Source organism: Penicillium mononematosum (assembly GCF_028829835.1).
Source record: "Penicillium mononematosum strain IBT 11891 chromosome Unknown utg000002l:1.0-8112719.0:1.0-8118358.0, whole genome shotgun sequence".
NCBI classification, from domain to species: domain Eukaryota; kingdom Fungi; phylum Ascomycota; class Eurotiomycetes; order Eurotiales; family Aspergillaceae; genus Penicillium; species Penicillium mononematosum.
In genome coordinates this window covers 3,902,428-3,914,308 of record NW_026643272.1, presented here as the reverse complement: position 1 = coordinate 3,914,308, position 11,881 = coordinate 3,902,428, and the positions used below count along the sequence as shown (strand labels likewise).

The following is an 11,881-nucleotide window of genomic DNA, read 5'->3' as shown; positions in this document are numbered from 1 at the left end:
ACAAGAGGAAGAGAGAAAAGAGAGAGGAGAGAGAGGAGAAAGAGGGGAGATAGATGTGATATCCAGAAAGAAGAGAAAAAGGACCAACATTGTCGCTGGTACGTGCGACTGGGCGGTCTCGACGGGTGGGGCCCAGGTACCAGGGACTTTGATGCCGTGAATTACACCCGGCTTATAAGAGGAAAAGGGAGGTTTCTAATTGGATCTATATTAATTCTATGAATTCTATCACTTTCTATCTTACTATCTGTCACTGTATTTACATATATGTGTCTATCTGAATCTGATAATATGTGTATGTTGTGCTAGATAGGATCTGGACGAATCAGGGGCTGCTTATTAGAGAGGAGATCTGGCCTTGGTTTATGTACTCCGTACTGAAATTCATTAATCTTGAATTCTTTAGATATGTTATAGGCTAGTATAGTACTGTAGTATAGTATAGTCATAGTATACATATTAGTCTATGTATAGAATATAGTATACATCTATAAATTCAACTGCCTAACCACTCTGCCTGGTTAACCGTAACCTCGGGGATCAAGTCTCGGGTAGCACCGTCGGGATCCGCTTTCCGCTGGGCGGAATTAAGAAGGGATATACTAAGATGTGCTCCGTAGGTAAGTATGAAGCACTACCTAGGTAGGTGCTAGACTGTATAATATCCATTATACTATGTGCATAATAATATACCCCCAAAAACCTCTAATCGTGATCATGACAATGCTAGAAACCAAAACGCTCATTTCGCTGGAACTCTTTCATAAAACACAATGTACGCCTGCTCGTTCTGTAACCGGTCCCGCGTTCGAAGCTCCCGCGGATTGAAATCCGTGGCCCGATCATCATCGAACTTCCGCCAGCATTGCCGCTCCGCATCGCGGACCAACGAGATGTAGTGTCCGCTGCCCATCGAAGACCCAAGATGCCGCAGCACAGCAAAGGCATCGTAGGTAAACGGTGGGACCGTGGCCCCGGTGGTGGGCGGCATGCCGGGCTCCGGAGGCGGAGGGGGGGGGTGAGAAATCACAAAATCGTCCATCCGTAGACCGTGAAGCGGGAATTCGACGGGGGTGTGGATCTTCCGTGCGCTTTGGGTCTTGGATGCAGAAAAGCGCTTGAAGTGGACGACGAGAATCTGGGGCGCCCGCGTGATGATGATCTGCTTGGTTGCCATTCGCTTGCATTTACAGTGTGGGCACTTCCAGACCTCGTCACCGCTCAGCATCTCCTCCTTGCAGTAGCTACGAAGACATTGATAGATATCACCGGCACCTGTGGGTGGAATTTCAACGCTGATACTGTAGAAGGCCTCGTAGGTAGTGGAGGTTTGATGGCAGGTCGTGCAACGCAGTCGACTAGCATGTTGTCCCGCGAATAGTGACGAGATAAAAGACTCCTCTCGGTGGCAATAGCGGTCCCATTCAATTCGGGAAACCTTGGTCATTGGCATTCGCTCTCGTTGCATCTCCTCCGAGAAGGTCAGAGGTCGAAGCGGCGTTCGCTGCCAGTTGATATTGAGGTCCTCGTGGAGGCAATCTACCACAAAATCGAAGAATTCTTTGGCATCTTGCTGCCGGTCAATGGCCCATTCTCGATTCAAGCGTCCACAGAAGTTCCGGAACGAGGTCGGCATGATGACCTCAATATCGTTCTTCCATAGCGACCGGGTCAAGTTCGCATAAAGTCCCGGCATAACGCCCTGAGACCCCTTCCAATTTTTTTGTACATAATAGCGAAATCGGTTATCGATGAAGAACCTACTTAGTGGAATTGTTGCACTGAGGCATTGGATGGTGGAATTCATGTAGCACGTCACACCGAAATTGGTCAATCCAGTCCGCGGAAGTTTGATGCGGTCTAGGCGAGAGCTTGGGGCATATAAGGCTGTCCGATTTGCAGAATTCTGTCGTTGCAAATGAGGCTGGATCTGCCGTCCATCGGAGACGCCACTATAGCTGGGTCGAGGCACAGCGGGGGGTGGTCGAGAGGGTGCCACTGACATGTGTGCAGCATAATTCGGAGCTGCGGCAGGGGAGGACGGGAATCCACCTGTGTCATGGACTGTGGAACATCGTGCGGTTCAGGGAAACGACGCAAGAAAGCCTCATATGTCTGAACAAATGGACTTGGAGGTTCTGGTCCCGTCTCCTCAGGTTCTTCCGTCAGCGCATCTTCCTCAGCATAGGTGCTCGGGTCAATCTCCTCGACTTTAGATTTCTCCATCCACTCGGACAATTCCTTCGAATTCAAAGGGGTGAACTCGCGAAGTCGTCTCTTCCGAATTTCAAGGCTTGAATTCGCACTAGCCATGGTGGGCACTCTCCCGAGGGGCCGGCCAGGTCTAAGCACGGGCTTTCTGGCCTGCAGAGAACTCATGACGGCAGCGGTTGAGGATGTTGCAAGGGATTGCTGCCCTAAAAGATCGATCCAGGCATCCAATCCACCAAGCAGGAGAGCCGGAGGCCGCCCAGCCTTCAACGGCTTGTATGCATTGAACTCGTAAAGTGTATCATGAAGAGCCCGCAGATGGGGTGCTGATGTCCCCACTGGCGAGCCAGCAAGATAGCTGACTGAATCGGCGCTTTGGTCATAGTAAACCACAAGGTCGTATTCGTTCCGTTTCTCAAATAAGGCCTGCTCATGCTCCGGTGAAATAACGAGTCGCTCCTCTAGTTCTTCCGCTGACACATTCTCTTTCAGAATCACAGGTTCTATGCAAATGATAGACTTGGCATATACGTGACCGTTATCGTACTGGTCTCGGGTTCGAACATCGATCAGCAACACATTGAATTTCCGCAGATTTTCAAGGAGGCTCTGTGCAGTTATGGTTGTGCTGTACGGCAAATCGGGTGAGTTGCTTCGCGTCTCTCGCGCCGAATTCAACCCATTGGGCGTGAGAGATCTATACGGATTGTCATCCAAGCCTCCCCGGGTTGGACTGACACGTGGCGAGTTGCTGAATTGTGAGTATCTTAGATTGCCTGAGCGTGTGCTCTCGGTTGACCGTCTAGGTGGGTTTGATGTGGGCTTTGATGGCACGGTGAAGACAGGGCTATAAGCCGGGTCCGGAGCACGTGGTAACGACGTGTTAAGCGGAAGCTTCGGTGGAAGGGTCGGCACGTTAGATGAAGATGCCATGCCGCGAGGTCCCAATGGTCGTCTTGGCGGTGGGGAGCTGTAGGTCCCCAGGGGTACGGTCGACGGATGAAGTGGGGTCTGCCCTGCAGATCCTACAATCGGGCTTCCCGGCCCAGCAGTACTTGCTCCCAACCCATACTGGTTAGAAGGCGGAGAAGAAGACGCCTTGAGTTTGGCAAAACGTTGCGCAAGCATGTCATCTGGAGGACTGGAAAATCTTTGCGAATGTGCCTCTGCCTCGGACATTCTTTGATACTGAGTTGGACTTGGCATTCTAGCGAAGTTTGTCCCAGACTCTCGATTCTCACGGCCCCGTGGCGTAGCCGGGGGTTGTTCTGGGGATCTGGATGTAAAGATACCGGTTGGCTGCATGCCACTGACCAAATTATCCTCGATGATGTCCCGCTTGATCGCATCCATAGTGCCTTGTTTGGACCGCACCGCCTTCAATAGATCGGCGAACTCCTTGTACCAATCAGGGCGTTGGCTGGCGGTTCGATAGTCTGGATGATGGGGGATCAGATTGATAGTAATTTCGGAGGCGCGAAGGTACTGGACGTAGGCTTTGTCGTTGTAGTCGTCATCTGCAAGGCTCCTGGCCTTTTCGATTGCATCGGCGGCCGTTGGCAAGAGAATATCAAGCTATGATCCCTGTCAGAAGAATTAATTCCCACGATTGTCAGTAAGTGCGCCACATACCGGTGTAGTATCGGTAACATTTAACGCAGCAGCCTGATCTTGCAGGTCTTTAATATTTGGGAACCGAGGTCGCCGCGGTGGGATGAGAGGGGTCTTGGCCTTGGGATACGAATCCGGTCTGTTGACTTTTCCGCTGGAATTCATGTCATCCCCACCGAGTAAGGACGCCGGCTGTCCTTCCCCGGTGGCATTTTTGGGGGAGATGGCAAAGTCGCCGCATCGGAGGACATGGTAGATCCAGGCAGCGACAAGCGGACTTAGCGCATGGTTATGTTCAATACCAGTAGAACAAAGAGAGCACAGCCAAACCACTGGCGTAATCAATCCGCCCAAAAGTTGACCAAGTCCGAATTGCAAACACAATAAAAAATAGAGAGTAAAGAGGACAGATCCAGGGACGCAACCTTGGAATGCGGGATGCCTCTGGGGTAATCAGATGACAATACTTCACCGCCCCCAACCTATGACGCCAGGGGCTTAGTCACTATTGAGGTGCCTGGAAGCTCCTCCTCCAACTTTCCAGCCTGATCTTCATATTTTACTGCATTTAAGTGTCTTGGCTCTCTGCAGGCTGCTGTAACCTGTGTTTCTTGGATATTACACGCACATCGGGTGTTTCGCCTTCACTATGGCAGGCTGGTTCTCTTCAACATCGCCGCTCGATGAGCAAATCGAGCGGGCGACAGCTTCTTCCCTGTGAGTTTTGACTGCCGCGTTATTATCATGCCCATATGTACCGGGTCTGCGTACTTGGATTGTCTAAGATAAATGATCACATGGCTAACCCACTCATAGAGAAGACATTGCCCTCAACCTGGAAATATCGGATATGGTTCGATCAAAGAGCGTTCAGCCCAAGGATGGAATGCGGTCTTTGAAACGACGACTCGAGAATAGGAATCCCAACATTCAGCTGGCAACATTGAAGGTAAGACATTGCTCCCCGTTGATGATATGCTTGGAACAAGTGCTGATAAGCCTGCCCCTCCAGTTAACGGATACGTGTGTCAAAAACGGAGGCACCCATTTCCTGGCCGAGATCGCGTCTCGGGAATTCATGGATAATCTTGTCTCGTTATTGAAATCCGAAGGCGCTCCCCTTAATGCCGAGGTCCAGGGGAAAATATTGGAACTTATTCAGAACTGGGCTATGGCTGCGCAGGGCCGTATGGATTTGATGTATTTGGGGGAGACATATCGCAAATTGCAGAATGAAGGCTACCGGTTTCCACCAAAGACAGAAATGAGCGGCAGTATGCTGGAAAGTAACGCAGTGAGTGTGCCTCAACCCTCCGCTCTGAAGCAGAAGCTAATTTGTGAATCTGCCTCAGCCCCCAGAGTGGATCGACTCGGAAGTCTGCATGCGATGTCGGACTGCCTTCAGTTTTATGAATCGCAAACACCACTGCCGTAACTGCGGTAATGTTTTCGACGCCCAGTGTTCAAGCAAGACCATTCCTTTACCGCATCTTGGAATCCTGCAGCCAGTCAGAGTAGATGATGGATGCCATGCTAAATTGACCTCCAAGTCATTTGCGCCACCGGGAATTTCGGATCGGTCCACGTTCAAAAACAACTCTATCAGCAAATCTAACACAATGGAACCTCGTGCTGGTAAAGCGGATACGGGATTCGATGAGGATTTGCGTCGGGCGTTACAAATGAGTCTTGATGAAGCCGAGGGCAGGGGCCCTTCAGGATTTGTACCGCAGACAGGCAATGCTCCAGAACCCGCGAAGACTGCCCCGGCGCCGGAGAATGCGGACGATGAAGATGCGGATCTCAAGGCTGCGATTGAAGCATCCCTGCGTGATATGGAACAACACAAGCAAAACCATGCAGCCGCATTGAAGAACGTGCCCACTCCTAGTTCTATCTTGCGCGATTCCTCTAGCACACCCACACCATTGCCTAAAAATCCATATGAACTAACCCCTGTTGAAACCGAGAATATTCACCTCTTCTCTACACTGGTTGATCGGCTCCAGCATCAGCCGCCGGGCACAATTCTCAGAGAACCGCAAATCCAAGAGCTGTATGAGAGTATCGGAGCGCTTCGACCAAAGCTGGCTCGAAGCTATGGAGAGACCATGAGTAAACATGGTGAGTTCATCAGTCTTACCAAATTTATTTATTGAGCCGCGAGCTAATCGTCATAGATACATTATTGGATCTCCATGCCAAGCTTTCTACGGTTGTACGTTACTATGACCGGATGCTGGAAGAGCGCCTGACAGTCGCGTATTCTCACCACACCCTTGGCCATGGAGTTGTGCCTGGGCGGCGCAGTATCCAAATATTCAGCCAGCGTTCCCTGCTCACGCTCCCGATACCCAGGGTGGAGCCGAGAATTTCTATCATGGAAGCCAATTGGACAGCTCTCGCCCACCTACTACCATGTATGCACCGCGGCAAGTGAACAACGATGGGTTCCAAGGTACACCCACCTACTCATCACAACCTCAACACGGGGCTCCCACAAATGAGTCTTACGGTCATACATGGGGTGGGAATACCTACCCGACCCTTGGACCACCTTCACCCAGCAACGGCATTCCAAATAATTATACCAATACCCCGGCACCAAGTGCCCCGGCTCAATATTACGCAGGACCACACGACCAAGACTCAGCCAAGTCACCTGGCGGAGAAACCTCATATCAGCCGTCGCCTATTATGCGCCGGGACTCTCAGTACCAGGCCAGTGCGCCTCCCAGCGGTCCTACCCCCGTGCCCGAGCAACACGCATCTGCCGGGTATGTGCAATCGTCAGGCTATTCTGTGCCGCCTACTGCACCAGCACTGCATCAGCAGGCAACTGGCCCTTCTCAGTCCTACTATTACCCGTCACAGTCCCAGCCTCAACAACCCCCTAATGCTGTGCCATCTGCCTACCCCTCAATCAACGTTGGGCAACCGGGGTCGTATGCACAGGAGACTCCGCAACCGCCTTATCAGCAACCAGCACGGCCAGTGGAGGAAAACCTGATTGAGCTATAGCGTAGTTACTATGTTTTTTCCCCCGGCGTTATCTAATGTTTTATCTGTTTTTGTTTTCTTTTTTCTTTTTTCTCGCCCGATGATACCTGAAGACTTAGCAGATTGGATGTGTAGCTTGAAGTGGGAATGAAGAGATCTCAAGTATACACGAGAAGACATTACCTATTTTTCCAATACTTGTGCCAAAGGTACTTTTTCTTAAATTATTCTTGTTGCTATTTAGCCAGGGGACCAAATCGTAGACCTTTTTGGCCCAGAAGCGTTGTCTCTCTGCCTTAGGCATTCCACAATATTGTTACCCGCTCCTTAATCGCCGAAGACAGCGAGATCACCCTCTCTCTTCTTCACATCTCTAATTTGCCCCCGGTTTTCTCTCCTGTTCTTCTTTTCGAATTTCATTTGATTCTTCATTCATTATTGGTGGTCGTTAAAACTGGTGTAACCCGGCTTCTAATAATTGAGTCTTCGTTGCTTTTTGCCTGCATGCTCTCTAGTCTGCCGTGAGACGTCTTGATCAACTTGCCTCGGCCAATCCCCACATTCTATGCTCCGAGAGCACAGCTGATTACCCGCCTGTGGTTCCTCTGCGAGCTCTTCGCTTACCGCCATGCCTACCTCTAACGTCTCAAATACCTCTTCCCCTGTCAAGCGCCCGGGTCTCGGTCGCCGTGCAGTGTCGTCCCATGCAGTCGTCACGCGCGCCAATCCTAATGACCTGTCGCTGTCGCACACGCAGAAGCCACCTTTACACCATAAACCTCACCGCGCCCATGTTGTCGGTGCTCACCGAAATCACCACCGCAACCCCTCTACCGGCAAAAACTTCAACAAGCTCCAACGGTTCCAACTAGCTCCTGAGACTACTGGGCGGCATCATCAGCGGAAGAAGTCGGCCCCCGCAACTCCAGTAGCGAGCCCGAAGGACAGCGGACACGTTCGCTGGGATAACGTGGATGATCATACAAGTAATCCTTCCATGAAAAGAAACTATTCCACTCCTGTGTTACGACGGAATCCATCAGCTGTTGGGAAGAAAGCGTTGGTGACGGAGCGCCCAACTTCCAGCACGATAAAGAAAAAGACGGTCGGCTTTGAGCTGGGGGATGACGAGACCGACGACGCTGAGTGGGAAGATACCACGCAGTCACCCGAAAGTACGAGGCGCAACTCGGTGGCACCATCCAATCCCAGCGCAGATAATAGTACCGTTCTTGTCGACCACCTTACGTTTGTGAAACGACCATATCCTCAAATGCCTCGAGCGACCAGTCTCCCCGAGTCAATCACCACTAAGTTCGTCCGAGAGCGTACTGAACAGGATGAGGATAAGGATGAGGATGAGGAAGCTGAGCAGCAGGACTCGGAAGAAGAGGCCGAGGAGACCAGTCAGCACACTGAACAGAGCGACATAGCAACCCGCCTCCTAAGTCCTAAGCACTCATCCAAAGCGCCCCCTGCTATGTCCTCTATCTCGGCTATGGTGAAGCCAGATTCCAAGAATCTCAATCCTGCAGCGCGTAGTAGCGCATCTCTCAACCTGGCTGCTGGCCAGGACAACGCTCGGCGGACATTCTCTACAGCCAGCATGGCTAGTATGCCTGGCTCTCACCCGCAGGCCACCTCATCCTCTATGGAAGGTGGAGTCTCCAGGTTCATTCTGAACAACAAGAATAGCGTGCAGGCATCTTCTCGCACCGATTCAGACCCAAATACCCCCTCGTCGTTCCTCCCGCACTATCACCCACAAACACCACCCTCTCCGAACAGTGCCGCGGCCAAGTTGGCCGCATCTCCTGCGCGGCCGCGTGGTGCTGACCTGCCATCTCGCACACAACAGAAGCTTTGGCTTCAACGTACTGCCACCCTCAATAACTCTCCCCCTGATAACCATGGGGTGACTGCAGCAGTTCCGTCATCTGCCATTGATCCAACATTTATTGCCGCTGGCCACAGCACTTATGACGCCGGCAGGGGGCTCAACGGCGACGGTCGAGCTGGTGCAGGACACGACAGCGAAACCCGTCATATCCGCAAGGCGTATGAGAAGACATCCCTGGAACTGATGGTCGTGCGGCGTTTCCAGTCTCCCCACCGGCCAGAGCTTTGCTCGTCTTCGTCATATTCTCCGAGCCAACAAAGCGGCGCAAGGATCAGCTCTCGGCAAACCAGTCAAATCAGCACCTTCGCTGCCCCTGCTACAGCAGGGCAAACGGCCCAGTCGTCTTAGCTCCAGCCCTGCATCTAAATCTCAATCGCGTAATCCAAACTCCACCTCTGATCCAGCGACAAACGAACCTATCAATACTGCAAAGGCTGCCAAGTCTAATGATCCATCTCATCGCATCCTCTCCACTTCAGCCGAAGCATCGCGTGATGTGAGTGGTGACAATGAAGAATTTCAAATTAACGACAGCGCCATGCTGATCCGCCGGATGTGGGAGAGCCGAGAAGTCGCCATCCACGGCTAATTTATGATTTTTCACCCCCTTTTATGTTTATGACGGTTGGCTCTCTATTGTTGGGCGTTTGCATTCTGGCTTTTCATTACAGCGATCAGGTTGGACATAATTTATCTCTGTTCTTTTTGCTCTTTTGCACTGCATTCTTGCTCCATTATGTTGATATGAGTAGCCAATGCCACAAATTTAGATGGTAATCACAACCCACTACGCCCACTATGTCCAGTCCACTATGTCCAGTATGCCCACTCAGTACTTCCAAAACAAATCAGCTGCCTGGGACTGGCCCCTGTCGGCTGGTGGCCATCCGGGGAAGGGCTGAATGGCCTGACCTGATGATTAATCGCCAATCCTCCCCTCCTGATTTGCCCTACAAAACCCTAACTATATGGCCTCATGAGCACTCCAGACTTCAAAAGTTCTTTCATACTCCTATTTCGTATATCAAAAGAAAATCATGGATCTTGTCCCATTGGTAGCAGGTCAGATCCTGTACATTGCATACTATACCACCGGACTCGTTCTGGTGTCGATCGTCCTCAATGTGATCAAGCAGCTCGTTTTCTACAACAGAAAGGAACCACCTGTTGTCTTTCACTGGGTTCCTTTTATTGGAAGTACAGTCGCCTATGGCATGGATCCGTACCAGTTCTTCTTCGCTTCTCGTGCCAAGGTGTGTATATCTTGCAGCTCTCGATGCTTTCAAAGTCAAAGACAACACCTACTAACAAACACACCTAGTACGGCGACATCTTCACCTTCATCCTCCTAGGCAAAAAAACAACCGTATACCTCGGCGTTGAAGGCAATGAATTCATCCTTAATGGAAAGTTGAAGGACGTCAACGCCGAAGAAGTCTACGGCAAGCTTACAACGCCCGTCTTCGGATCTGATGTTGTCTACGACTGTCCCAACTCCAAACTTATGGAGCAAAAGAAGGTATAACTCCTTCTGACTACCCATCACACCTCCCATATCCAATAGAGCTAACACCCAACCCCCCTAAACCAGTTCATCAAATACGGCCTAAGCCAAGAAGCCCTAGAATCTTATGTCCCCCTAATCGCCGAGGAAACAAGCGCCTACATAAAATCATCCCCTAACTTCAAAGGCCAATCCGGCACCATCGACCTCGCCGCCGCCATGGCCGAAATAACCATCTTCACAGCAGCCCGCACCCTCCAAGGCGAAGAAGTCCGCTCCAAACTAACCTCCGAGTTCGCCGAACTCTTCCACGACCTCGACCTCGGCTTCACCCCAATAAACTTCATGCTCCCCTGGGCACCACTCCCGAACAACCGCAAGCGCGATAAAGCACACGCACGCATGCGCGAGATCTACTTCGAGATCATCCAAGCGCGACGGGAAGCCGGAGAAGACAACGTCGACTCCAGGGATAAGGCCAAAGGCACAGACATGATCTCGAACCTTATGCGCTGCGTGTACCGCGACGGAACACCAATTCCGGACAAGGAGATCGCGCATATGATGATCACGCTGTTGATGGCGGGTCAACACTCGTCGTCTGCGATTAGCTGCTGGATTCTTCTGCGGCTTGCCTCGCAGCCTGAGATGACGGAGAAGTTGTATGCGGAGCAGATCCGGAATTTGGGCGCTGATCTCCCGCCGCTGCAGTATAAGGATATGGATAAGCTTCCGCTGCACCATAATGTGATCAAGGAGACGCTGCGAATCCACTCGTCTATCCATACGCTTATGCGGAAAGTAAAGAATCCGATGCCGGTGCCTGGGACGGAGTTTGTTGTTCCGCCGTCGCATACACTGCTCTCTTCGCCTGGTGTTACGGCGCGGGATGAGCGGTATTTCCGTGATCCGTTGCGGTGGAATCCGCATCGCTGGGAGAGTCGGGTTGAGGTTGAGGATGCTTCTGATACAGTGGATTATGGGTATGGAGCTGTTTCCAAGGGAACGCGCAGTCCGTACTTGCCGTTCGGAGCTGGTAGACATCGTTGTATTGGTGAGAAGTTTGCCTACCTTAATTTGGAGGTTATTATTGCCACGCTTGTGAGGGAGTTCAGGTTTTTCAATCCTGAGGGCAGGGAGGGGGTGCCGGACACGGATTACTCGGTAAGTCATCTCGGTTTCTTTTGGCTTGGTTTGAGGATAGGTGGCTGACTGCTTGCTAGTCTCTCTTTTCGCGTCCTATGCAGCCGGCAACGGTGCGATGGGAAGCCCGTTCATAGGGTCGGAAACTGAATGTTGTTAATTTTAGTCTGTTCTCGGCGAATTAATTTTGATTGTGAAAGGAAGGTGCCTGAATATTCATATCTTGAAAGGGAAATGTTCGTAAATTCACCAGAAGTAGTATATCAATAACAGGCAGTCTATCAATCTATACCGGCCTTTCGTAAGTGACCAGTACTTCAATAAAACGCCATATTTGCCCAAACAGATTCTAAATTGATAAACGAGAAGACCAAATATGGTGTATAGGCGAAAGGAAGGGGTATGAGTAGATGGTAAGAGATCGCAATGAAAGAACCGCTGATACTGTAGTTCAAAAGCAATCGTATCTCGGTGGAAATTAAGTGGAAGCCGAACATGTACAATAGGAAGTA

General features: G+C 51.0%; 5 protein-coding genes across 5 annotated transcripts; 3 read left to right on the top strand and 2 right to left on the bottom strand.

Annotated features, from left to right (window-relative positions):
- Positions 1–742: 742 nt before the first annotated feature.
- Positions 743–1,696, bottom strand: N7519_003264 (ubiquitin carboxyl-terminal hydrolase family protein; the record flags this gene model as incomplete). Its single annotated transcript, XM_057290042.1, has 1 exon — positions 743–1,696. One exon carries the CDS (start codon positions 1,694–1,696, stop codon positions 743–745), a length of 954 nt encoding a protein of 317 aa, XP_057151244.1.
- A 164-nt stretch (positions 1,697–1,860) lies between these two features.
- Positions 1,861–3,987, bottom strand: N7519_003263 (putative ubiquitin C-terminal hydrolase; the record flags this gene model as incomplete). Its single annotated transcript, XM_057290041.1, has 2 exons — positions 1,861–3,786; positions 3,844–3,987. The coding sequence occupies 2 exons, from the start codon at positions 3,985–3,987 to the stop codon at positions 1,861–1,863; spliced, it is 2,070 nt and encodes a 689-aa protein (XP_057151243.1).
- A 449-nt stretch (positions 3,988–4,436) lies between these two features.
- vps27 (ESCRT-0 subunit protein VPS27) lies at positions 4,437–6,843 on the top strand (the record flags this gene model as incomplete). The annotated part of the gene is made up of 6 exons (XM_057290040.1): positions 4,437–4,539; positions 4,639–4,771; positions 4,835–5,116; positions 5,175–5,946; positions 6,003–6,131; positions 6,152–6,843. The coding sequence occupies exons 1-6, from the start codon at positions 4,472–4,474 to the stop codon at positions 6,841–6,843; spliced, it is 2,076 nt and encodes a 691-aa protein (XP_057151242.1). The 5' UTR covers positions 4,437–4,471.
- Positions 6,844–7,450: 607 nt separating this feature from the next.
- On the top strand, positions 7,451–9,311 carry N7519_003261 (uncharacterized protein; the record flags this gene model as incomplete). Its single annotated transcript, XM_057290039.1, has 2 exons — positions 7,451–8,880; positions 8,927–9,311. 2 exons carry the CDS (start codon positions 7,451–7,453, stop codon positions 9,309–9,311), a joined length of 1,815 nt encoding a protein of 604 aa, XP_057151241.1.
- Positions 9,312–9,759: 448 nt separating this feature from the next.
- Positions 9,760–11,506, top strand: N7519_003260 (cytochrome P450; the record flags this gene model as incomplete). Its single annotated transcript, XM_057290038.1, has 4 exons — positions 9,760–9,975; positions 10,044–10,241; positions 10,314–11,390; positions 11,450–11,506. The coding sequence occupies 4 exons, from the start codon at positions 9,760–9,762 to the stop codon at positions 11,504–11,506; spliced, it is 1,548 nt and encodes a 515-aa protein (XP_057151240.1).
- Positions 11,507–11,881: the final 375 nt, after the last annotated feature.